The 27,274-nt window shown below is 44.0% G+C and overlaps 1 protein-coding gene across 1 annotated transcript in view; it reads left to right on the forward strand.

Annotated features, from left to right (window-relative positions):
• LOC131289871 (solute carrier family 12 member 4) overlaps window positions 1-27,274 on the forward strand; it is a 66,482-nt gene that overhangs the window by 18,576 nt on the left and 20,632 nt on the right. The window contains exons 2-6 of the mRNA XM_058319209.1: window positions 12,060-12,127; window positions 13,698-13,818; window positions 14,571-14,704; window positions 19,001-19,083; window positions 20,659-20,761. Of these exons, the coding sequence (XP_058175192.1) occupies window positions 12,060-12,127; window positions 13,698-13,818; window positions 14,571-14,704; window positions 19,001-19,083; window positions 20,659-20,761 (509 nt within the window). The remainder of the gene's footprint in view (window positions 1-12,059; window positions 12,128-13,697; window positions 13,819-14,570; window positions 14,705-19,000; window positions 19,084-20,658; window positions 20,762-27,274) is intronic.

Here is a 27,274-nt window from a genome sequence, read left to right on the forward strand (position 1 = left end):
ATTATGTGATTATGCAAATTTGACGCCGTTAATGGTTTCTGACTCCTCAAGGACCCCGGGCCGGGCCGGGCTGGCGTTTTGTACTGTCTCATCCGATGGCCGGGGTCTGACATTATGCGTAGAAAACCACGCGCTCGACGGCGTAGGTGGTAACAGCCTTAGTTCCGGAAGTTCGGATCACCACAAAATTACTTTTTCGACAGCACCAAACCAAGCGAGAAGGCACGGTGCAAAAGGGAGACCAACTCTTGGCGCTCCGGGGCAACACGGTGGAAGAAAATTATTACGCCAATGTGCACTCATGTTCAAACGTTTCATTTTCAAGAAGACCTTCGAAACTAAACGACTTCGCGGTGTACAAGAAAATGTCATTCCGCGGAGAACTTGTTCCGCGCCGGCTTAACATGAGCTCAACGATAACGAGAATTTCATCAACTTGTTTTTCTCACAAACGCTTCTACTCTCTGCACATTGGGTCGATGCCTAATAGAAATTAGTTCATCCACAAAGCCAAAACCCCGCGATGAACAGATGGTTTAACAAGATGACAGGGATGTTTTTTCTCAGTGCAACCAAGCGGAAAAAAGCCTTTCCCCTTCAATGAGGTCAAAGGTCAACCTGTACGAACGCCACTCTAACGAGCAAATAAAACGCGCGCCACGACCTGATCCCGGACGCGAAACACATAGCAAATAAAATCAACAGTTCGTAAAAGCGTACGACACCAGAAATATGCTGTTAAATGCGGAACAGGAAGTGCGCGAACAATTGCGTCCGTCGGCCGGCTGGCAGAACAACGTCATGTTGAGAGAGTTATTATCGCGGACGATCGATTGGCCGTAAACGTGCCGAAAATATAAAATGAAAATAATGTCGGTTCAATTTATGGTGCAGAAAGGTTCAGCGCTGTTCTCGATTGCGAGACGTTTCCCGAACAAGAGATTTGATGTCGGTGCATTCAACGGTGGTTTAATTTATGGAGTCGAACGAACATAAATAAAGTATGAATAAATCTATTTGATTTGTTCTCGAAGGCTATAACATTTTATTTTTATTTATTTAGGCATTCTTCGAAATAGCCCTACTTTGTTTGACTGGTTTAGTTTCAAATTAAATCGCAACAGCTGACCCGCACATGTGGTTATTCCAGTTAAGCATACTTTAACGCTTCATACATGCGATTTTTTCAAAACACACTCCATCACCTACCTGACACAAGAATTCCGAAAGGGAAAATCCGTACAATCCGAGGAGGAGAAAACAGCTCACGGAAGAGCAAGATATGGAAGTGCTGCACATAATTAAAACAAATTTGCACTTCATTAGTCACGACGAGGTTATGCTCATCGTCGCCACCAATCTGTTGTGCCACTTGTGCCAAACCCTCCCGCGTGCCTCAATTTTCCCAAACAACAACGTCACACCAGCAACGAGTCAGTTTCGTGAAAAACCTCGCGCATATCGACGGGAACATCCGAGAGCACCTCGGAGCATGAATGACTGGCTGTGCGGAAAAGTGCGACCGGAAACACGCCATCACTCAGCCAACGGCGCTCGTTATCACCGTGCTCGACGTACAGTCGGGGGGGACAGACCGTTACAAAATTAAAACAAATGTCGTCTCATTAAAATTGTTTATCCGTCATACTTCTCCACGCCAGCCCACGCAACCGAGTGCGCTAACAGCTTCATCATTACCCAGTGTTCTCACCGGTCGTGCTGCAACGGCTTCTTCAGGTTCCATTCCAGATTTTCCTACCTGAACCTTCATGGCAACAACCGTGCGAATAAGAAATGCACAAGAAGCGATGCACGATCATGACTTCTGATATTTTCAAGAGTTCCAGAAGACACTTTGCTCTGAAAAGCATTGCCTAACAGAGCTTCAAATTCACGCAACCATCGTTGGTGTTGTATGTCATTATTAGTGTTCGGTTTAGGAACCAAACAAATCAAACAATCTTGCCGACAATGGGTTAGTTCACAAAGTTTTACTTATTCATACTACAATACTAATTACACAATGTTAATAATTCATGACATTTTGTAAATTTCTTAGATTCAATTTCATTAGATCTAGAGAAGTTAAAAGAGGATCTAAATTTAATACAGCATAATAATAAACGTCTAATCTTTGGACGACTATGGAAATTGTCGCTTTAATAAATAAATATTAAACATGCTTGTAATAATTTTAGTTGCAGACTAAATATTTCACCCAATAATTCAAAAATATAAAACGACAAATTCTTTTGACTTCAAAACCCTTGGATACTCCACGTTTTTAATTAAATTTACAGTTTGTGTAAACAGCAATTAATTTTGATATAAATTTTTTGTTCTGAAGTGTTCAAATAGAAGTAAATTTAATAGAATGTGATAAAAACAATTAGTATATACATTTAGGAATGGTTTAATGCGTTTTGGGTCAACTGCCCACACCATCAAAGCCTTTCTCCAACTAGAGACGAAAAATCTATTGATGTGATTAGCCAATGTTTATGCAGAAAGAGTAGAAGAATGTCATATTTTCGTAACAGTGTTATTGTTTGCTAAATTAATCAGACTTGTAAGAATGACCATGACCAACGTCACTTGTCAGGTGAAGGTGGATGGAAAACTCTCAAGTCCCTTTGCTACCACCAAGGGACTGCGCCAAGGGGATGGGCTTGCCTGCATACTCTTCAACCTAGCGCTAGAGAGGGCCATCCGAGACTCGGAGGTGGAAACTTCGGGGACCATCTTCTATAAGTCAATCCAGATCCTGGCATACGCTGATGATATTGATATTATTGGTAGAAGGCTCTCCTATGTAGCAGAAGCATACCAAAGGATCGAGCAAGCGGCGAATAACCTCGGGCTGCAGATAAACGAGGGGAAAACCAAGATGATGGTGGCACCATCAGCGGCCCTGCCAACAATTGCCGAAAGCCTACGTGGGGGTGACGTACAAGTAGGTGAACGCACTTTCGAAGTCGTCCAAAATTTCACCTATCTTGGGTCAAAGGTCAGCACCGACAACAACATTGAAGATGAAATCCGCGCTAGGGTGCTGGCAGCCAACCGGTCATATTACAGTCTGAGAAATCTCTTCCACTCACGATACCTGTCAAGACAGTCGAAGCTGGGACTATACCGAACATTCATAGTACCAGTGCTCACATACGCCTCCGAGACATGGACTCTGTCCAAATCTGACGAAACCCTCTTAGCCGTGTTCGAGAGGAAGATGCTCAGGAGGATTTTTGCCCCCGTATGTGAGGAGGGACAATGGAGGAGCCGCTATAACGACGAGCTCTACGAGCTGTACGGTGACCTTTCTGTCGTACAGCGAATTAGACTCGCCAGGCTCCGGTGGGCTGGTCATGTCATGAGAATGGCACCGGACGACCCAGCCCGTAAAGTCCTTTTAGGCTGTCCCCAAGGACAGAGGAGGCGTGGTAGGCCTAAATTGAGATGGAAGGATGGCGTAGACGAAGCCGCCAATAAAGCCGGGATACGGAATTGGACCAGCGTGGCGAGCGACCGTGAGCGGTTTCGGATGGAGCTTCGTCAGGCCAAGACCGCTCAGCGGTTGTAGCGCCACATAAGTAAGTAAGTAAGTTATTGTTTAAAAAATACAACATAATAATAAACGTCACCTTTAGACGACTGAGGCAGTTGTCGCTCTAATCAATAAACATTAAACGAACTTCCCGATGTTGAAAACTTAATTTTAAGCCGTAGTAAACTGGTTCAAACTGCAATCGATATGATGCGACCACATTAAAGTTCACTTGTTTGCGAACATTTTAAACTCACGTTACACACCAATTTAGCCCGGCTGGGCTGGGTTCCGTTTTCCACCGGAAAACTGCTGGCAAAGTCGTCCGATCCTGCGTTCCAGTTGGCGCCTCGCTTAATTACCAGCTGACCTGTGCAAACATTGCACCACACCCAGGTCATCGCAACTTTCTGCAGCTGCGGCAGCACTATCTGTTTGCCCAAAACCCGGCAACTTTCCTTCAAACACCCCAAACTGCTGCACTCGGTTGCAAAGTAAAACAAACTGTCGGACAATTTTGCATTCTCCTTTCGAAAAGAAAGCTGAAAATGCGAGAAAGATGTCCAAAGTGTCTTGCAAGATGGGTTTGGGTGGGTACGAGAAGGTTCACAGCACGAGGTTTGCTAGCAAACAAAATAGGAAGCTGGTGAGAATGGCCAGACCGTTTCGAAGAAAGCGATGATGAATGACAAACTGTCCAACTAGTCCAACTTCCCGTTCCCGGGAACAATTTTCTTAATGAGCCGCCCCAGCCTCGTGCATTCCTCGGGTTTGGCCCGAGTGGAGACGAGATGAAAAGGTGCTTTCTGCGTACCGCACACAGATTTCAGCTGTGGGAAAAATTAAGACAAGGTTAGACCAGGCATGGACGAGATAGTTTATGCTTGATTGACTGCTCCCGGTTCGTTGGTTCAATAATTGAAAATTGATGTTCATATTTTTCGAAACGGAAATTAATTATGCTAAAGCGATGCGATTTTAATTCTTTTTTTCACTTCGCTTGGATCATATCGATTCGAACAAAAAATAGTTTCGTTTAAAAATCGATTAAAAACGGGAAAACTGATACAAGTCCATAACATTAGGATGGGGATCAAAACAAGTCTTGATTTAATCCAGTATGAAATGAAAATAAACATAGCGATCCACTGGTCGCTACACTCATCCTTTCATCTCAAAACAGGCCTCGGGCCGGTTCAGCGATACTTTTCCGGCGTGAAAGCTACGCGAAAGTGAATGAATAGACACATATTTTATGCAAATTCTTCCAACCCCATGCCAAACGAAACACCGAGCCTTTGATGATCCTTTCGTGAGTGGATAACCAAAACAGAAATTCGGAGAATGTTGACGAACACAATCGACTAATAATAGACCAGAACGAGTCGAGGGCGATTAGTGCTCGACCGAATGCGAACCCTTTTGAACCCGCGCTCTTCTTGGAGTAGCAAAATATTTTTATTAATCCGTCAGCAAACCTCGCCCGCTAGCGATCGATCGTTCAATCCGCTGTCGGTTTTGCTCTGCTCGATGAATTTTATTTTTCCTAACGATGCAAATTTGCGGAAGATACTCTTTTCTGCGGCGGATTATGTTTCGCACAACTGCATGAGAAAAACAACTCACCCCTCCTCTTCAGCTCGAGTGCAACATTTCACGCCAGCTTGGGCATTTAAGGACGGATTGGTGATATCCTTCAATTAAAGGTACTTTGTGACGGTGGAAGCCATCAAGCTCGACCGACGACGCTGTTACCTTTCCAAAGGATTCTTTGTTGCACTCCTTACGAAGCCACCAACAAAGGAAGCGGGATGCGGAACCTCTTTGTCCCGGACATTGTGCTGTGGCATGGTTAAGACGGTGTCTCGTAGTTGATCCCATTGTAATTGACTCTTCCCGACACCCCGTAGGATGTTTCCTTCCTCCCAGCATTCGTCGAAGCGTACGCCTTCGGAGTGTTGCCGAAAAGATTTGACTGTTTTGATAAATAAGAGACTTATCCCGCCTCCACCGATTGGCCGGGGACGAAATAGGCGACCGTATTGTGGGTCGCGCTGTTTGCTTCATTTGTCAATGTGTTGGCTTACGCCATCGGGCTGGAAAGCTTCGTACCGGGAGCTTCCTTTCATGATTACTTTTCCACGAAACTGTTCCGCCTGGTGACGGGCGGTAAGGGGAAAGTGTTTGTTGGCAATTTATCTTTTCCGCAAGTACTTTGTACGGCCACAAAAAATCACCCCATAATCATTACATTAGTGCTACTAAACAGCTTACACGCTAGCTAATCATGCTTGTAATAATTTTGCGAAGATTAAGAGTTATCTTCCTATCTGCAGATTTAAATTCAGTTACCTTAGGTGTGCATAATACTTGTTGCCCTACAATGTTTTAATTAAAGATAATTTACATGTGAAAATTTTAGTTTCTGATTTAATATTTCACCCATTCATTTAAAGATATATTTATTACAAATTCATTTGTCTTGAACATTGTATGGTCCACGTTTTTGATTAAATTTACCGTTAGTGTGAACTCCAATAAATTTTGATTTTATGTTCTTTGTAAATGTTTATGTTCTTTGATAATTTAGTGTTTTTTTATGTTCTTTGTTAATTTATTGTTCTTTACTTTATGTTCTTTGTTAGTTTAATGCTCCAAACAATATTTTGTTACGAATTAAAAATGTTAAGTTTGGCTGTGTGCTCTATTTTTATTAATTTTGTCTACTTAATTTTCCCTTTTCCTTTTAATTCGTATTTGTATAACATTTTGCATTTGAATTTTCTGTGAACGTTCAGTTCATTGTTGGGTAGTAATGGTTTTATCAATTCAAACTGAATATACACAAATATAAAAATCCCAATATTTATACAACATCTTGTTAGAAGTCAACAAACAAAATAGGTACAATACAGTAGTATTACGTATATAATACGAAATAGTTTAGCGATACATGCAGATATAAAGATTTGATTAATTTTATCAACTATGTAAAGCATAAACACTTGATTGAAGTTTTCCAATTCGAAAAAACATTGATCCAGTCCATGCCACAACGATCCGGCCATCAAATGGCTATTGATTTTACAAAACACACTTCGCTGGCCCATCGACCAGGCATGCAAAATGTCATAATCTTCGCTCGGCAAAGCATAAAAAGTTCGCACACACATGCACCAACAACACAACGCTATTCAGATGCGGAGATGGTTCTGCGTAACTATTATCGGTTTCGATCAAGCAGTCACTTTGGGTGCGAATGATATGAATTTCAAACACGTGCAGCATCGAACAGTTGTACGAATTCTCTGGTGGAAGCATCGTCCCTGGTTTCCCACGATTTCCCAGCGTCGCCCGTTTTTCCTCACGCAAAATAAAGTCCTGGAACCAACCATCTATCCCTTTCGCTCGCTTTTGCAAAGGCAAAGCTTGCTCATCAACGTTGCTGAGGTCGGAAAAAATAAGCACCGAGTGGTGGAATCTTGAACCGAAAGTTGGCGGAAAAACCTCCGGCACACCGTCGGTAGAGCGCGTGCAAGTGACGAGCAGATCAAAGCGTCGGAGAGGAAAAATTTCCCATCGGATTCTTTTACCTTCTCCGATTTGATGCTTTCCTTTTCGTCTTGGTGTGCGGCGACGGTTCAAACGGCTGGCAGCACCTTATATCGTATGCATGAAATGCGTCGGCTACATAATGTTCTCGCTTCAGAAAAATTCCTAGATGTTCTTTTTGCCCGCTTTTGATTCGGCGTCGGCTTCACCATCCCCCCCGGGGCCCCTTCTCCGCTTGGAATCGTTTTGTCCCCGATTTTGTTTTGACCCTTGACACGGGCGGAAGGAAAAATGTGAAGCATTTTTCCGACTTCCCTCCGACCCAAAGCGAACACACCGTGCCCCGTAAAGCGGCCTTCAATTTCTTCCTCCCTTTTCCGAAAGCTTTTATGTAGATGAGGAAGTAAAGTCAGGTCGCCACAAAGATGATCTTGCGTGGGGACGCGACCGTTTGTTCCGGATTCCGGCACAGTTGACACGATTTTATGACACTCTGTATCAAGCGAAGAAGAAGAATAAAGAAAACCGAATCCTTCCTCAGAGCTGACTAAGCCTTGCACGAAAAATCTTAGTGAGGTTTTTCTACCTTCGGGGGAATTTTCTTAGGGAGCTCACTCGCAGCCCGTGGGCCTTTCTCGATTGTTAAGGCAAACTTAAAACCAACCTCACGCACTCCGGAAAAGGTCCGTTACATGTTTGCATTCTAATCGAACAATTTTCCCCAAGGTCAGGGAGAAGCGGGCCGCCGTCGTCTAACACGATGCCATTAAAAGTTATGTACACAAAGCGTCCGGGTTTGCTCCTGGATGGTTATATCCCCAGCACCGACCGGAACAGCCGACCTGCGGGCGGTTGACGGACTGGCTCTGGGAACCCTCGACGTGCCCGGGAGCGCCGGATCATTTATTATTTTTGTTTCAAAATTTTATTTCAATGTCGGATGCAAGCAAAAAAGCTAGATGTTCCTTCTTTAGGCCCCAGGACTGATCATCCTTGCGTTTCCCTTCGTCACGAAACATTGTTTTTCGTTCTAGACGGATCCTCCAAACTAAAATTAACAATCCGGCGAGTCTTTGACCGGGGGAAAAATTCCTTGACTAAAGAAGGAAGGAAAGAGTTAAGAAAATGACCCACCACGGAGAAGTTTCGCCCAACAAAAGGCGAAGGACCGAAGGGACTGACCTAAGCCACCGGAAAGTACAACACGTCCGCCCATTTACCTAGCCGGGGTGGCTAGAATAATTTATAACATTTTAGTTCAACTTTTAATAACCATAAAGGGTGGCGTGGGTTAAAAATAACAACCGAGAAGAAGGCAAAAATGGTCCTCGTGAGAGCTGTCTAAAGAGAAAATATTTTGGGGTTGATTATCAATTGGTCTTTGCAGATCCTCGCTTCGAAGATGAGCAAGCATCTATGATGCGAGTTGAAACGTTCTACTGAAGTAGCTTTAACCAATCGATTTGCCAATCATTTTAAAATTTGTAAGCAAAACGGAAATTTAAATTGGATAATGAACGATTTCAATTTTAATTTCACTTCGGGATAACATACACTACACTTGCAAACAGTTAAATAAAAAAGATAAAACTATTGAGCCTTTTTTCATGTGCAAGTAGATATCAAACACTTGCGTCATTACGCTCATGTACATTCCGGTGGTTTTTTCCGTAAACATGTCATCCCAGCGCATCGGACACCGACACCCGACGCCAAACGACGAACATGACATTAATCCACCCTCAGAAAGCCGCAAGCACATCCTCCACCGTCACGAGCTGCAATTAAAGCGTTCAAAAACACACAAAAAATAAATGTAATCGAAATATCGAACGTTGCACGGTGCTGGTCATGTGCCGTGCAAGGTAACATGTTTGCACGATTGAATGCACTTCAAAAACCACTCTACAACATCAACCGAACGAAACGAATAAAACCAGGAGTGTACGTGTGTGTGTAAGTGTTTGTGTGCCAAACAATGGTCAACGCCGGTGGCAGCGATCAAATCCATAAAGGAAGCTCGTTTGCCTACGCAATGCAAGTCCTCTGCGTGTAGATTGATCGTTACACAATATCGAGTAAAAAAAGGAGTTGAAAATGAATATTCAGAACTGCTGGTATACCTTTGCGATTTCGTTCGCCAAACCCCACAATGGAACCAACGTATATACATATTTGCTGAAGCATTCTCGCAAACATTCCCTTTATCCTAAAGGGGTGCACAACAAATAAAAGACAAACAAATGCTGAAAACAAACAACAGATAGTTAAAAGATGGAATATTGTACCTTCCATCAGTTGACAAATACATCCCATCAGTTTGAAAACCTCAGTTTTATGCTGTTTGCACCCATTTCTTTCAGCGAATATTTATAAAAGTTATAAAAGTTTGATTCACCTGCACCCGAGTGGTATATTTTTAGAACTCTGGAAGCTGATTTAAGTAAACAAAAATGATAACATCCAGCATTGCACCGTGGAGTTTTTAAAAAGTGATAAATTTAGCTCAAAACAGTAAAATTGAACAAATAAGCTAATAAATTTATTAATATTAACCGTAAAGGAGCAGTTCAAAATCGATACAAATAATATTTTAAAAATTTCATTTGATTTGATTTTTGAACTTGTGTTATCGTGATTTACTGATGCGACCAACTCCAGCAAACTTTAGATATATTGAGTTTCAAAGTTAAAGTTTGAGTTTGAGTTTTATTAACACAATCAGATACATTCTCTCCACGATCCAAAATTTTTTCGCGATAGTTTGCTGATCTATTGATCAATTAATTGAAATGATTGTTGTTGAAAATTGACCTGTTGTTGGTATGTTCCGTTAATTTAATTGTTTCCTTCCCCTAACACTGATGTTATAAACATTATTTCGTACCGAAAAAACTATTCATCGGGGATCGAATTAGATTTTATTAGACGGATATTCCCGTTCGTCCTTCTGAGCTTTCGCAAAATCGATAAAGCCTGCTAGCCTGGCACCCTTCGGCACAGAAGTCCGCTCCAGTATGTCAATGCCGGTCCATGAATGGCTGCACGATTCGTTCATAGAAACCATTCGGCCAAACCCGGCCGCTTCCTAACGGTGGAATCCGACGTATCCGAACGGTTGCCCAATATGTGCTCATCGATGATTTATCGCCGTACTGTGCACATACATATTTATGGGAAAATTTATCTCCCAGTCGAGTGAACGTGGAGCTGACCGGTGAGGTTAGAACTAAGGGAGGGGGTAGCGAAAATAGATTTTCCGGTCAGTAGTATTCGCTACAGCGCCTTTGCTAACTGCGAGCAGGAAGCGTACCGGTTCGGAATCTTTCCGATGTCGCCGGCCATTTTGCTTGTTGGCCTAGTTTCCCTCAGTGAACCACTTTGCCGCAGCGATTCGTTGTTTTCTTTTTTTTGCCAGACGAGGCTTTTCCAAGGCCACACAAAAGCACGCACCCGAAGCGGTTTTGTTTTGCTTGCTAGATAATGAAAAGTCATTTCTCATTACTGTCGTTTTTGCGTATCGAAAAGGAGAACCGGGTTGTTATTTTTGGTGAAGCGTGAAGCGGCGAAGAAAACTGTCGCTAGGAGCCTCGCCGAGGACTCTTATAAGAGACTCCACGCGTACACCAACGTCCGAGCCTGTCAAGCAGTCTTCCCGAAAACACACTCCACATCTTATCGGATTCCGTCCTTCTTCTTCGCCTCTGCCGCCCAAACCATTGTACGCGTCGTCGAGCGCCCCCCGGCTCGGCCTTGCCAATATGTCTTCCGGGTGAACCCTATTACCGGAAGATCACAAACTGTCCACAGGCCGGCGGTTATTTATGGACAGTAAAGTTGTTTGGCTCAGCCTCGGCTACCTTTTCGGACGAGTCCCAGCTCCGATTAGCGAGACGTAATGTCCATCCGGTATCGGGCCCCGGACCAAATCCCGGACAACGATCGAATCGATTAGGGGTTTATGTGAAATCATCAATTCTCAATTTTTCTTTCGCTCCAAACTTTGGTTCATCTTACCGAAGGGGAAGAAAAATGCTCCTACTTCTAAGCTGTTTTCGTCCGCAGACGCAGTCAACGTTCCACTGTCGAAGGGTATTTTGTGTGTGTTGGAAACCGCGAGACGAGACGGTGGGGGGGTGAGAGACGTGTTCATTGAAATATGTTGCCAGACTGCTGACCCGATCTGACCCGCCAGGCGCCAGCATAATAGCTTGCATAACGTGTTTTATGAGTTTCGCACATTAACTACCGATTATTTGCGGCGAACCCATTTCAATAACCCGATCGAGCGGTTTCCGGGAGAGGGGGGGAGAATGGGGAATCTTGGTCCCGGCATATGTTTGGAATCAGCTACGGGGGATCGAAAAGGGGTTTGCGGGACGCAAATGTTCGTGTTTTCCTTTACTTGCGGTTAAGGAAATACCGCCAGCATACGCCGAAACTTACGAAACTAATTATCTCCAATGGTCTGCTCGAACAGGATTTTTCCATAAACATTCAAATAAATTACCTCACTCCAGGGTCAGGCTCCCCCCTCCCCGAAGTAGGTGGCGGTGGCAAACATTTCCAATTAATTGAATCGTTCACACACAATCCTTGAAGTAGCTACACTTGAGCACGTATCGTATCGCCTGCCCGCCTGGAGAGGTTGGGCGCGCGCGCAAGGAAATTACAAGAACCAGCACTACATTATTACCCGTCAGTACAAGTGCACTTAGGCCTACTCCGAACCATAAGGTCCTGTCGAGCCACCCTGGTCGAGTGCTACACAAAATGTTAATTAACGGCTCTTCGGATCGGTGCTGTCGACATATATTCAAAGCGATTGATTGGTCGAGAAGGAAGTAAATCTAGACCAACACAATAATAACAGAAACTTGGAAAGCTTCTATTAAATGTTACACATATTTTCTATCTTCTCAACGTTAACGTTTATCCTTCTATTTTTTATTTCTATTTTCAGGAGAACCCACCGATGATCAACCCTTCGTATCGAAAGATAAAATCGATACAAACCTGTTCCTTTACTCGGTAAGTTGGAACCGTTTTCAACAATCTCCATAATATAAATATGTACAATACTACTGTGGTTGATTATAAGTTTTGCGAATATTTTGAAAAAGGGTTTACTCTGTTCACCTGTTACTTAACTTTTTGTAAGTGTAAGTGAATCTATGACTCACGTTCATTAACCTAATTAACTAACTAATTTGTACAGCAAACAGTCTTGTGCTACCAAATTGGCAATTTTATTTTATTTGTTCAGTTGCTATAACACGGTATTTGTTTTAAGTAGATTCCCAACTATTCTTGAGTAATTGTAATGATATGAAGTTGCGAAAATGGGCAAATCTGAAAGATTGACTCAGTTAAAGTGCTTCGATTTTGTTAAAAAATAATATGACAAGACATGTAACTAATGTCAACTGTAAGTTGTTTTTTCCAACCTAACATAAAAAGGAGTATTTTTCCATAAACATTCTGACTTTAATGTTGTTTGATACAAAACAAAAACAATATATAAGGTTCTTTGCTACTGAATCACATAAGATCCAATCGATATTGTTTTTTCTGCAAAATATTGTGTTTTTATAAGTTTAGGAGTTTTTATAGCAACTAGAAGTAGTTTTTACATCAAATTTGTTTCATGCGATTTCCAGTATCTTAGAAGAGAACTTCAAAAAAGATGGTCATAACCATTGATTCAATCCGACGTTTTATTGCGATATAAGTATCTGAATCTGGTTTACAAAACCTGTTTCTATAAGGATTTTCTTCATAAAACACAGGTGTTGCGAAAAACACAACATTATAGTGTATAATCTATGAACTCATTAGAATCGTCTTCTTAGTTGCTGACAGGACGTCAAAGGGCAGCACCGGATACACCGCTTCCATCGTCGCCGGGTGCGATGTGATGTTCAATTCCAGTTCCAGCAGCTAAATTGCCCTCATTCACCTTGGCGAAGGCCACTTGGCTGTCAGCACTGTTTTGCGTGCCCACCACGTACCGCCGCTTCGATGGACTACGACAACATTGTCCTAGTCGCCGGAGCTGGAGGAATAATTATGGCTAGATGCTTCCTAGACTGAGGTGGCTGCGGTGTATGCTAGGATGGGTCGAGCTGTAAATCATTTATCATACTTTTCTCCACCGTAAGCACATCCGGTCCCGGCATGAGGTCCGGTGGCGTTGCCGAAGCAAGCTCGCGGCGGGACGCGATCCCTGGCGAGGTTACACGAGTTAATAGGGTTCATAAAATATTAAAAACGGTGTCAAAGGATCCCGGGTCCCTGTCATCCACCATTTGGTCCGCCTCTCTTGGTGTTGTTGTTTTGCGAGTCGTCTTCCAACATCCGAGGCGCGGTCATCTTCATCGCGATGAGCTTCAGACATAGGAGGTCGGATGTCGTTGAAGCATACACTCATCCTCCCCCCGGTAGATGGCACTAGTTCATGGAAAGCGCTGGACGTGCCGCGCATCGTTAGCGGTCACCAAAAATGATTAATATGTTGCCGACTTCATTTTCGTTCGCGGTGTCCTTTTGCTTCATCTACTTCTACACCGTCCTTAACGAGCTCCGTTCTGTTCTCCCGCAGGATGATATCCAAGAACGTCCACATGTCACTACGCTCATCTCGTCCCTGGCGAACTACTCGAATACGATTCCGGCACCGACCGATCCCGATGCCAAACCAGCACCTGCCGCCGCCCGAATGGGTAAGTACAAGCGTCACACACACATGCCCCCCGAGGGACACATTACTCCATAACCGTCGGAGTACCTTATCCGACTCAAAAAACACACGCCCTCAGAGGGAATAGTCGCGATTCTCTCTCGTACTTACTCGCTATCTGTGTTCACTCTGTGGACGTTGTAAAATTTATTTAGAACCTTTCCGGCCCGTTTAAACTTTAACTGTCACTTCGGGATAAGCTCCGCTGTCAACAGTATGGCCGTTAAAGGTCGAGTACCATGTGGTTACATTAAACCGTTCGTACTGTTTAACGATGGTTACAGCATCAATTCTGAGGCGTAAGGTACTCGTTAAGCTGATTGCAGACCTTTTTTTAGACAGCAGAAGCTGGAGGTTCCTCGTAATGTTAAAGTACACCCAACTTCTGTGGTCTTTAGTAGTTCAAACTCCTAAACCTGTACTAATAAAACTTAGATCAGTTGTACTAATTCCATATCTTGGTGTATTTTCTTTTACATTTCTCTACTACTGAAACTTTTATTCCACTTTTGACTTGTATTCTGATACCCTATATCTCTTTCCTTTTTCTTTCTCTCTATCTCTTTCTTCTCTTATCGGTACTAAAACTTATACTACGTTTTCCGGTGCTATGCATCGCTCGTAAAAACTTATCACTATCGATGAACACACCACCGCAAACCAACATCCCGGAACCGACCGACACTGGAACTAAACCTAACGCGCTCTACCCTTCCTTCCGACCCCGCGAAACAGGCACACTCATCGGTGTCTATCTGCCGTGCATACAGAACATTTTCGGTGTCATTTTATTCATCCGTTTAACCTGGGTTGTCGGTACGGCCGGTGCCATATTCGGGTTTTTAATCGTACTATGCTGTTGCTGTGTGGTAGGTGTTCCCGTAGCCTAAGTACTAACTATTTACACCCGTCAGTAGTAGGTTTCATTATCTCCATTGCACGCATAACGCAGCACCGTATGGTTAAGGCTTTCTCATTCTTCGTTTCATTCACTTTTCTTTTGTTTTATGCTATCGAAGTCATTAAAAATTGGAACGTGACAATATCATTCCAGAACCGTAGATCGGACGAGTCCTTCGGTTAAACAAACGACTGGTTAAGACGTGCTCCTAGGCATACTCGTTCCTTTCCAAAGCAACTCATAAATCATGATGGACGGATAGATAGACGCTTACCGTCGTTTGATTTATTACCCCTTGTATGGCTTTATTAAGGTGGCATCGTTCAAATCGTGCCATAAGATTTAAGTCCCGATACAAAAATGTTGGAATTACCCTGTGCCCACACCATACCACTTCACCAACACCCCGCATGAACACAGTAAATCCAGAATACTCTATTGAAATGCAAAACATGTTGAGGCACACCGATCCGAGCACGGCATCCCAGCGGGTTCTGCCTATCCCGAAAGCTGCTCAAAGTTGGTTAAATTATTCTCTAGGCTCCAGTAAATCGAACACACCCAGATAGACACACACATACACTTGGTGTTAAATTTACCAAAAGGCCCACGCACGCAAAAATCCGTTCGTGGACGCCGTTTGTCAGTTTTGGGTCCTGGGAAAAATCGAGGAGCTTCCACATTATGCCATTCGAGCAAATTCCGTGTTTGTGTGGCATGTGTTTCACTGTGTGGGATCGGGAGCGTGGGAGTCAAGATAGAATATAAAAAGTGGGTCATATCTAGGGGAATGCTGGTCATGTTTTATGTATGGACTTAATCAAACATTCATTTGCATATATGTGCGGAATCGGGAGAAACATCGTACCATCCCGGGATTGGATCGGTTTGAAATTATACCTATTTTTCTTCCCGCTCCCTTCCTGTCTCTCCCTCTCTCTTTGCCGCAGTCGTAGTAATTAATGAACACCCGAGCCATTTAAACATGGAAGCCACTCGCCCAAGCCGGGTTGTTTGCATGATCCGGTGGAGGTTCGATATTTTGTTCGAAATACTCGTCCGCCGTTCGATGCAACTTTGCTTTTAGTTTTCCCCATTCAATCGATATAAATTTAATCGTCATTCGGTGCATCGCTTGGAACATTCTGCTATTTTTCCTTCGGTCGGAGAACGGTTCTCGCCCGTGTCGACAAGCGAATCGACAACGGCATGACGAAGGTTTAATCATGTTGTGGTGCGTGCGCTAACGAAGTGCCGATTTTCCGCAATGTGCCAAAAACCACCGAAATGGGGTGTGCGTGTGTTTGCTGCCCTGGCCCAATGTGCTACATAATCAAGAGCCGCCTCCCACCCCTCCGGACGTCCAGGGTTCGGACAGGCTCTAATCTAATTAATGCTCGGTCCGCAGTTTGTCGACCCACGTGTGGGCTCGAACCGGCGTAGGCTGTTGGTGTGTCTTTTCTTTTTTTGTTTCATTTTCGTCCCATGCGACCTCCATTTGGAGTACTTTTCCAGGCGCTAAACCTGAACCGGACAGGGAAGGCTCGCGAGTGTAAAGGGGGGGGGGGGTGAGAATGGCCGCACAAATGAGCAACCCTTGTCAATGGAAGGGTAATTGCGGGCAACACTAGTGGAACTAAGGCGTCGGGAGGGAGAGGAACCGGCGTCGGAACACCCAAGATAACCGTTCATCCGAACGGTTTGAATGAATCGAATTAATCTCATCCCCACTGATTGAGCACTATCAATCAAAGGCAATCAGAGTTTCCCAGCGATGGCCTTGGCTTCAGACTAGGGGCTCTTTTCACACCGGCGGCGTGCCTGTTCATAATTATTCTCGGCTGCTCGAAGGACGATGTTTCGTGTGTAGCCTGTAGTCTCCTCGCCTAAAGCTAAACCTTTGCGTCATAGAGCTGGAAGATGGTGTGTTTCCTTGTAGCCTACCTCATGGGATTGAAGGAATTCTGCGGCTTTGCTGCGCAGTGACCTACATTTTCGCATTTAAATCAAAGCATCCCCGCCCCCGGTTCGATTGGAGAAGTTTCACCCCGGACTCCCGGCTCCAGTCTCTTGGGGGGGAAGGAATACGCCAACGGTCGGGAAGAAAGAAGCGGTTAAATTAGCGATAATTAATGATAGCGTCCGTTTCGTCAGCCAACGATCAGCAAAATCTGGTAAATCTGGAACGCGGATGCTAGGTATGACTCGATGCTAGGAACTCTCATTAACCTTAATGTATCTGCTATAATGATCTACAGCGGACGAAGGGTTCGACCGGATGATGCTAATAACAGTTTCCAAAGTCATGCTATTGATGGATTTCGCAGTTTCTGCAAATAACCAAATTTCACTAATTTCCAAATCCGTACTATCAGCGCAGATAACAACCAATATACATGCGATCAGCACTACATCACGCCGAATTAGTCGGTCCGATTCCCCTCAATAAACAGCGACGACTTCGGAGTAGCCTACTCCCTTGCGCCATGGTTATGCTCGATTGAAACGAACCGAACTGCTTGAACCGCGTGCTTCCTAATGATCCCGATGAAAAGGTTTGCGACAACAATGCCGACGGAACTTGCAGCCCTATCGGCCAGTATCTGCGTGCGGAGTATAATCCTATTACACATCATTTACCAATCCGCACACCGACACACAATGCCATCGCCTTCCATCGGGACAAAGGGGAAAAATGTTGACTTGCCAGCTTCTTGGAATGGTAGGCTACTTCACTTTCCCGCTGGACGACGGGCGATGTGGGCGGATGAAAGTCGTCGACATGTTTCGACGAAAACGAACTCACGAACTCCTCGGGTTTTCTCGATGAGGACGCCACTTCGCTTTGTCTGGCCAGGCGAGCGTAATGGGGTCGAGAACTCAATTTACTTCGTTACCGAGAGCATATTTTCCGATGATTTCCTTTCGACGTACGGAGAACACGCACCGGTCTCTTCCCGGGTTGCGATTGAACGGTTCCTTCGCAACTCGTTGGTATGGGGAGGAGAATTTCGAGACAATTCTAATGCGCACAGCATACGTTTTTGATCGTTCATTCCGTGAATGATTTCCGCCAGAAATGCGTAATTTATTTGACCCGATTCGACCGCTGAAGTCGTATGCCTTCGCTCTCATGATTTGGTGACAGAACCAAGGCATCGTCGGAAAATGTTGGTGACCACGTCGAAAACTACACTCAAGCCGAAGAGACGTAGCAGAACAATTACCAAGATACTCCACGTCCTTCTGACGTTCCTTCATGTACGAAAAACTCAAGATCTTGTCGAGAGGTCATAAAAAAGCCAGCTGCTTGGACCCATCCCTCTAACCAGTCGACCGTAAAGACTGACACATTCTAGTGCGGGTGAACGTGGCTGGCGAAAAGGAAAGCTCGTCATAAATAAATTTCAATCCATGAGAGCATCTGGAGGGATGGCCATAAATATGGTTCGAGCAGTAATGGTCGATTCCAACATGACGATGGTGTTCCATCAGTAAAGCTTAATTTGTTAGGGTTCTCGAACTCGAATGCGATCATCGAACTACATGCAGTCGACAAACGCGACATAGCGAAATTGAACCATTGTAAGTGTGTTAACTCATATCAAAACTTGGGGAATTGACCCAGAATTATTTCTTTGATAGTAATTTTGCCTAATCTCTGGTTTTCAAAATAGTAACCCTTAAAGTAGTTTAGTAACAACGAATAAAAATGTGTTAGGAGATTCTTTTAAGGGTCTAAACTGTAAATCTATTGACGGCTCCAACATAGCTCTACAAGATATGAAAAATACTGCCAGTAAACAGTGTGTTATAGTAATGGTTGTACAACCATATGGACTGTTCACATAAGGGTAATAACTCCTTCCCTGGTACAACGAGGATCCTTCTAACAATAGTACTAAGACGATACCCTGACCTACAACTGACTCATTTCTTCATCTAATCGAATCGAGAACCGAATTCAAATCATTGCCAGTATCAGTATCAGTATCAGTAGAATCAGTACAACTATCACCACAACCATCATCATCATCATCATCGTAATCGTAATCGCCGGCATGATCATGCTTGCCAGTAGGGCGTTGCTCAGTTTCAGGTTAAAGTTTAACAGGCAACTTCCAAAACTATGCTAATCATGTTCTACCCTTCCGGCCGTAACGATCTCACCGCCTTCCTGTTCCCGGGGCGCCGTCGGCCGGTATGAAACCACTTCTCGAAACCACCCATCGCCATCGCCAACATGGAACTTCGCGCGGCGCAGACCATGCTGACTGCCATTTCCATGTCCGCCATCGCCACGAACGGGGTGGTACCGGCGGGCGGCAGCTATTTCATGATATCGAGGTAAGTTTGGCACTCAGCACGCACTCCTCTAACCCTCTCTCTCTTTCTCCCTCCATACACTTCCCCCTCGGGGATGAAAGTGGGCCTTTGGATAGGTGCCAACAACAACAACCATGGACGCCGAGAAGATGTAACCGATCCGCTGGCAAAAGGAGCGCGCGCTGCCGCTTCGTCGATAAGAAGTTAAACTTTTGCGTTCCCGACCCGAAACTGTCAACCGAGAACTTTTCGGCCCCTTTCGGTTCTGATAAAGGCCGCTAACCCTGGTCCGGACTGGGCGTTAAAGAGGCCAACGTTTGGGGCGTTTGCTTTGGCTGTCTTGGGTTTTCGGATGGTCTTTTCCGTCGTTTCGGGCTAAACACTATCTTGATGAATGTCTTCCAATAACTCCTGCAGGCGCAATAGGGCGGAAACAGACTGAGAACCAGGCTGCATTGAGGCAGTAAATTAGCTTGTACGTTTTCTGTCGGGAAGAATGGTTCCCGGGCTGAGATAAAACTTGAATATGCCCTAGTTTGGTTTTAGTTTATTTAACTTCTTGATGGAAAGGTTCAGCATTCGTTACTGCGCAATTGCTTCAGCTTAAAGCTCGTTCTGTTCTACTTTCTTTTCTCACTTTACTTCCATCTATTGATGAAAATTCTCCTCATCAATTTCTAACGTTGAGCAAAGCCCCGTAATGTTACGCCTCCTTGCAAACGAGGACGGGTCCGGAAAGCTGGCCCCAACAAGGGAGGAATTTTTCATTTCCGACCCGAACGCACAGAATCGACTTTGCTCGAGCTTCGAAAAACGGATTCCACCCCCGGAACACTTGACCCAAACAAGCTCTGGGTGTGTACTGCGGTGGGGTGTAACCTTCAATTGACTCCTCTGGGGGAGCAGAAGAAAGCCACCCGGAAGGAAAACCTATCCCGTTGAAGTGACTATAAATAATTCGCAGCATAAAATATGCTGCCCCGGTTGTCATAACGGTGTCAATGCGTTTTTATTACCATCCCGGAGGGTCAGAAGAAAAGTCCCAAAAGGAAGCACTGAGTGGGGAAGGTCAGCTATTGAAGCGTAAAGTTGAATAAATAGAATTTCTACTGTGATTTTTGCCTAACGATCGATTCCGCCTGAAAGCTTGAAGGAAATGAAACAGATGGTAAAGGCTTTTTGGTAAAGATTTTTATTACTCTGATCAATCAGTTCCATCGCTTATATTATTTTTTTTATCAATCATTTCAGCACAAAGAGTAATTTTGAAATTAAGACCCGGATCTTTGAAACTCATCGTCGGAAGTTGTAGAAAGAATGCTCATCAGTGTTGATGAAAGATATGGAAAAACGCAACAAAACTACAGAAACATTTTAAAAACATTCACATAAACCAGGAGAGCAACAATCGTGAAGAAAAAGCTAATGTTTGATCAACTTTTGCCCGCCTGATCCGCGGCCCCTATGTTTCGCTATGAATACTTTTCTAGCTTCTAAGCCTCGGCGGACCTCGAGAAACAAAAATGTGAACAAAAGTTGGCGTCAAAGTTTACTAATCAATTCCCTTTCCGTTCGTTGCCTCCTCCCGCTGCGCAGATCGCTGGGGCCCGAATTCGGTGGAGCTGTCGGGATGTTGTTCTACACTGGAACAACTTTAGCGGCCGCCATGTACATAGTCGGTGCGGTGGAAATCGTGCTGGTAAGTAACCATTCCGTTCGATAATTTTCCTTTTCTTGTTCCACCCCGAATCCTTGTGCGTCTTCATAATTTTTCTTCCCTAGTTTTTCACCCCCCTTGGCTGGGCTCGCCTTCATTGAACTGTTCGTTAGGCCATTTCTTTTGCCATCATCTGGCGGGTGTTTTTTTCCTTTATGTGCAAAACTTAACCACCGAAGAACGGCGTGCACGTTTGGTCTCCATGTTGTTTGTCATGTTTGGCTGATTGGTGACCACCGGGAAAAGCAAACTTGCTTTTCCTTCCCACCCCGCCCCGAGTGAGTTAGCTTCGCAAGTGGGACCAGTATGAGCTACTGCCCAGGCCGTTCAATTAATTTCCATGTTTTATGGCGTCGGTAACCTAACCGCTACAACAACAACAACAGGTGCCCGAAAAACGTCGCTCCCGGGGGGTAGTTCGTTCGTTCGAGAGCGACGGAAAATGAGAAGCACAAAAATGGAGTTTTGTCCCTTAACGACTTCCATAAACCAAGTTATGGTTTGCCTTTCCCGCCGTTGGGTATTTCCCGAACAGGAAAATAACTGCAAATTTAGCGAGCAGTAAAGTTGTTTGCAGTTGTTGATTCGTTAATGGTAATCTGAATACGCGCACTTGTAAAGTTTTTTTATAAGCTTCGTTTCATGAATTCGCATTGGAGTAAACCTGTATTGGCATACTTATTTCATGCAGACTCGTTTCTGTATTTCATTTGGTATATTGTAAATTAATTTTTAATAATAATGAACAAATGCTAAAACATCATGAAGTTGTAGCTTTCTAATGATCTACTTTTATTATAATTGAACTAAGATCAGTCTCATCTAAAAACTTGCATAGAATATCAACCACTACTGATATCTTACCAAGCAATCAATTTAAAACAAATCAATATCTCTTACCAGGTCGTTTGACTATTCAATGAATGTGTTTAAAGTTTCTTACTTTTGTTCCACTCTCGTCTATATTTTAAACGATTTTTATATCTTGCCTGCAAAAGATTGAACTTATTTTTCGATAGTTCATTTGTCAAAACAATATCTACTTCATCAATAAATAGCATCTTCTACAACGAAAGAAAGCATCTTCTTTCACAACGAATGCGTTATGGAAAACTATGCTCCATAGAACATGGCTCAAACGGATTAAGAACGGGACATTTGAAGGGGAAGAAAAAAGATAACTAAAAGGGAGAAGCAAACCGAACTGACGTCCTAACTCGTTCCGAGCTTTCCACGCTGCGATGTGGTCCAAGGACGACTACCCATGACCCAGCAGAGCACGTTCGCACGAAGCGGAGCGTTCAGATGGTTTAACATCTATGATGGTTTACATACGCTTCGTCGTGGTGATTCAGCTTCGCAAAGCACATTCCGGAGCGGGATGAATCTGAAGCCCGCGCCAGCGTTTGTCTTCTCTTTTGCTATCTTTGCTTTATCCTTAACGATTTTTTCCGGGACTCACTTTCTAACCCGCCCAGATACGCTGTAAGCGCCACGCAAGCTTTCACTTAAAAACACCCTTCGGACGGTGCACGGTGCTGCTTGACATGCCTCCCGGGCCAGAGTGCTGCTCTCGGTGCGGCAGACAAGCTTTCTCCCCCAACTCACGCTGGCCGGGTTTTTCCCAAGGTGGAAGCAAAAAAAAAACAACACCGATACCGAGGTGTTGCAACCAAGGATAACGTGTTGGCATGAAACCCGCCGACGGCAACTTTTACTTTTTTGCCACTTTTAATTAAAATCTCTCGAGCTCTTGCGGGGGGTGGCTTGAAGTGTTTTTAGGTCTTTTTACGTGTGTGTTTGTGTATTTTCACCAAAAATGCAAGACCCGGTCTAGCCGCGGTCTCCTGAAGAAGTTGATCGATGCCGCACCGAGGTTTGGATAAAAACAGAAACAAAGAAACAAAACTAAAGTTTCTTCGAAATACCTCGAGCATCTTGCATTCCCGAGTTTCAATCAGAAGAAAACAAATCAATTTCTGGATGCCATGGAACCGAGGCGTGTGGCAAACCTCGCTTCGGTAATCTTCGCCAATTCTTTCAGCCTTAAGCTCGCGGTTTTACCTTCCGTTGCGCGAAACAAAGAACTCTCACGCATCGTTTCATCGAGACGCGGTGGAAAAAGGGGTTACGTGATGAAACCCGGGTACGTGGTAAAATCCTTGGCCTTGGAGATATTTCTTTATCCTTGGAAAAAGGAAAAGGAAAACCCGTTCCACGCCGATCAATATGAACGCATATTGAGAGCTTATCATATGCTAAAAGAAAGCCCACAAGCGTTCCTAAGCATCATCTGTTCGTTTCCTATTTTTCATTAAAAGATGTTAGATTAAAGTTTAACAGCATATGTTTGCTTTAATTTAATGTTGAAAGTTTCCACATTATAGCTTCTAAAATCACGTAACAGTTAGCTTTTTATGCATCTTATTTAGTAGTTTTTTCACATTATGTTTATGTTGGTCAAGAGTATCAACTTTAACATTTTTTCATTCATCATTGCTCTGTTTCAAAAGCATACTAGCAAGTTTGGTAGAACCAGTACTAAAAATCAGAAGTGTTTCGCAAGGTCAAAAGTTAATTTCATTGCCGGAAAATTGTGTCCCGGTTGCGCTGTTTGGCGAGGCGCAATCCAATTCGGCCTAAAAGCTGCGCCAGGCAAGGACAAAACATTAACCGCAGCGAGGGCAAACATCAAACAGCAATAGTGCGGCACTAACTGCCTCTTCTTCACCCCCCTCAACCACCGTTTCGTTCGGTTCTGCGCCAGTGCCGGCGGAAATCCGGTGCCTGTTGGGAATATTTAATTGAATTAGGAACTAGGCATTCGGACAGAAAACGTGTTCAACAAGCCAAAAGGCTCCAGCAGCACCCCAAAAACAACAAAAAAAACAACAGAAACAGCCCACTAACCAACTCCAATTTCGCTGATGCTGATCGGCGGGGCACAAAGTTTTCCACCTCACTTGCGCCAGCCACCGGAACCCGGCGTCGCTCGGTCGTCCGAAGCGGGGTATCGATCCGGATTCATCCGGGAGTTTGTTCGATTGGCTCAATGACTCAGGATGAGAGGCGTGGAGTGGAGAAGGGTTGAGGCGGGTGTCGTTTGCACCGTGATCGACGTTTATTAATACTCGATTGGTTTCACAAATTTCGGCTCGGCGAAAAGAATGAATCCGGTGGAGGGCGTCTCGAGCGAAAGATCAAATCTTCGCCCGAGGCTCAAAAATCGATGTCTCGAGTACATTTGAAGCGTCCTTCTTCGTTGTCTCAAAATAAAACTCTTGGACGACGCATGTTCAAGAACTCTGCCGTCCCTGAAGTGCTAAGACGGCGAAGTAGTGTCAGGAGAAAAGTATCAAATCCCCAATCAATCGATAGATAGGTATTTTACATGTCACTTGTACATGAATGCAAGAGTTAATAAAGAGTTTATAAAGCAAAAATAATAGAGAGTACTGATCAGCAACGAATAGGTTTGATATACTTAAATTACATCTCTATCAAAGAATACCAGTAAAATCTAACGAAAATTCTAGGATCAGTTGTATAATAATCATCACAGAATTATTTTGGGAAATTTTGAGTATCGATGTTGTTTTGAAAGAGAATAATAAAATTGGTTTAGAAAACCTTGTATTACAAATACATTTAATTTAAATATCATGTAATTTTTTAAACAATAATATAGAGTTGATTTTTTAAATTTTCTTTTCTTGACATGAATTAATTTATTTCCCTCTTTTACTCAAACACAACATTGTGTTGATAAATTCACTCTTCAGAAAAACGTTTTCACCGCTGCGTTTCTGTCGTGTCGACAATCGGCATTACTTTCAAGTGGTTTTGGATCCCTCCCTCATTAGTTCTCCTGTCGCGAACCACACAAAAATCTCGACACGGCCATAACTTTGCGGAACCGGTACACACCCACCTCAGGCCCAAAGACAATCAGGTTTAATTAACCTAACGTCGTTATTTACAACTGCATGCCCCGGGTGCGGTGCGGGTTCTCAGCCAAAAGGCCGGGCTGCGGTTATGTGTGGTAGCCTAATTAAAACCTATCTGTCTCCTCGAACGTCCTGCCCGGCGCGCCGGAAACGAACGGGGAAACAAAAAGACACCAAATAAAAACAAATGTCTGCAGAATACACTCAACCGCCGGGTCCAGAACACACTCGAGATAAATTAAAAAGGACCGACCCACCCTGCGTCAACGGAGGTGAATGTCAATTACATAGCAGAAAATATTTTACCTGACGCTGCTGATGTGTTTTATCTTCCTCCGTCCAACCACCATTCGCTTCAGCCTCTTATTGTTGTAATGTACTCCACTTTAGTTTTCTTTCTTTTACCGACGTCAAAACCGTCCGTTTGATGTAAAATAAGAGACTGAAATTTGCTGAAAAATAGCGCATGTTTGCTTCTTTTTTGCGACCATCAGTGAGGCTCAGCAGCAGCAGCTGGATTGTTTTGAAAATTTTCTTAATTAAGTTTCACTTCACTATCACTCTCTAGGCCTGCCTTGGCATCCGTCATCGGCCATCGATCGGGCACGGGCCAGCTGGGATAGCTCTAATGATATTTACTCAATTATCTCCGCTTGGCGGGATACTGTTTTTCCAAACTTCCAGCGGGTCTGCCTATCGGATTTAATTTTTTGCCAATTACTTGATTTTGTACAGACACTTTCAATATCACTCGTGAGATGAAAAACAACTTACTTTTTTGTCTACACAGTTAGATAACAAATAACGTTTGTTAAATCAAGAAAACTCTTAAATTAAAACAGCTTTTAACACGTTAACTGCCAAGCGTTTTTCGCACAAATTTTTGGTACAATTTTGTTTAATAAAATGTGTTTATAACATTTATTAAACCAACGATTGTTGAAGGCTAAGCAAAAACTTAGCTTCCCAAAGAATTGATATTAAATATTACTATAATTTTTATGTTGCATTTTCATTTATTTATGGGTCAAAAGCTTTTCAGAACTTATTTCTGCTGTCACCCACTTTTGGGTAACATGGCAGTCAACGTGTTAAAGATGTTGTTTTAAAATCTAAAACGTAAACTTTAAGACAATAATTAGGCATTTAGTTGAAACTAAAAAACAGACGATGGAACTTGTATATAAAAAGCCCCACACAAATCCTTTTTAAGCACTTTTGCGTACTATCGATCCATTTCGGGGGTTGTTTCGAGCCGGACGAGCCGTAAATAATCGAATGAACGGAAGCTTCCCAGCAGCTATAATGTCATTAAAGTACGCAATAATAGCCAATATCGACGCCGGTCTCTCGGTGTGCTCACTGTGACCCTGCTACGGCTATATTCCCACCGGATGTCGCGCCTGCACCGGAAGGCTGAATCGTCCTTTCGGTACCGGCTCGTTGCCTCATCCTTTTACCACTTCCAATTCATCCTGAGTAGCCTTGAGATGGCGTTCCTTGGTGCTAGAAACGCCAAAAAAAAGGAGCAAAAGAGATCAACATTCCCGCACACCGCAAAATGTTCGGCTCGAGCTCGACGAAACGGGATTTACCGAAAATGTACACCCTGTGCCCGCATCGAATATTCATGTATTCGCGAATTGTCATACGAATCGCGCATGATTCTCGATAGCTGTCACCAATCCAATTTTCATCTCCATCAGTTTTGCGGCAAACGTAAAAAAGAAAACCAACCCGTTGCCCGGTTTTATTGCTTCATCGACTTGCGCCACCTTGTTTTGACACCGGTTTTGACACGTTCCCAGTTACGTCTCGCGTAACCTCAAAACCATCCTGGCCTCGGATTTCACGCCTTGATCCTTGGGCGCCTATCGCCGGTGCCGATTGTCGATATGGAGCAGCTAACGCCTCGTAATGACGGGCCTGACAACTTATGCAACCACTTTGATCGGCCATTGCAGCATCCGGAACCGGTTGTTTATGCTTTTCCATTCTTTTTTCCCGGGACAGATTGCTCGCCGGAGACGCCCACCGTGAAATGCAAATGCAAACGAACCAAGACAACGGAGACCACGGCACACATACCTTGTGTGTGTATGTGAGGGAGTGGGTGTGAGATTGCTGGTTTGGTCCTTCGTCGGGTCCTCTGTGGTTTTGTACTTTATTGCGGCCCGCCAGCGAAAGTGGTCCGGCTACACTGGTCGCCTTGTGATTGTCGGTTTCATCCCCGGGTTTCGGGTTCCTCTTCCCGTGTTTGACATTGAGCGTCCTTTTGAAGGACCTTTGTATCCGAGTTGTTTTTCTTTTTCTTTTTTTTGCGCGCTCCTGAACCGAAGCACTTTCATCTAGTTTTGCAGATTCTTCGGGCAGGCAGGATACCACTTTTCTCCGTAATCCACGCAATCATTTCGCCCGGAACGAACAACGGCACCACCCGTACTTATGGCGGTCTGCCTGCACAACCTTCTGGCCTCGATGGGGTGAAATTTAAATTACATTTTAGACTGACCACAAAGCACCCGCAGGCTTCCGTACACATCCTATA

This window comes from Anopheles ziemanni, chromosome 3 (genome assembly GCF_943734765.1).
Source record: "Anopheles ziemanni chromosome 3, idAnoZiCoDA_A2_x.2, whole genome shotgun sequence".
Classification (NCBI taxonomy): domain Eukaryota; kingdom Metazoa; phylum Arthropoda; class Insecta; order Diptera; family Culicidae; genus Anopheles; species Anopheles ziemanni.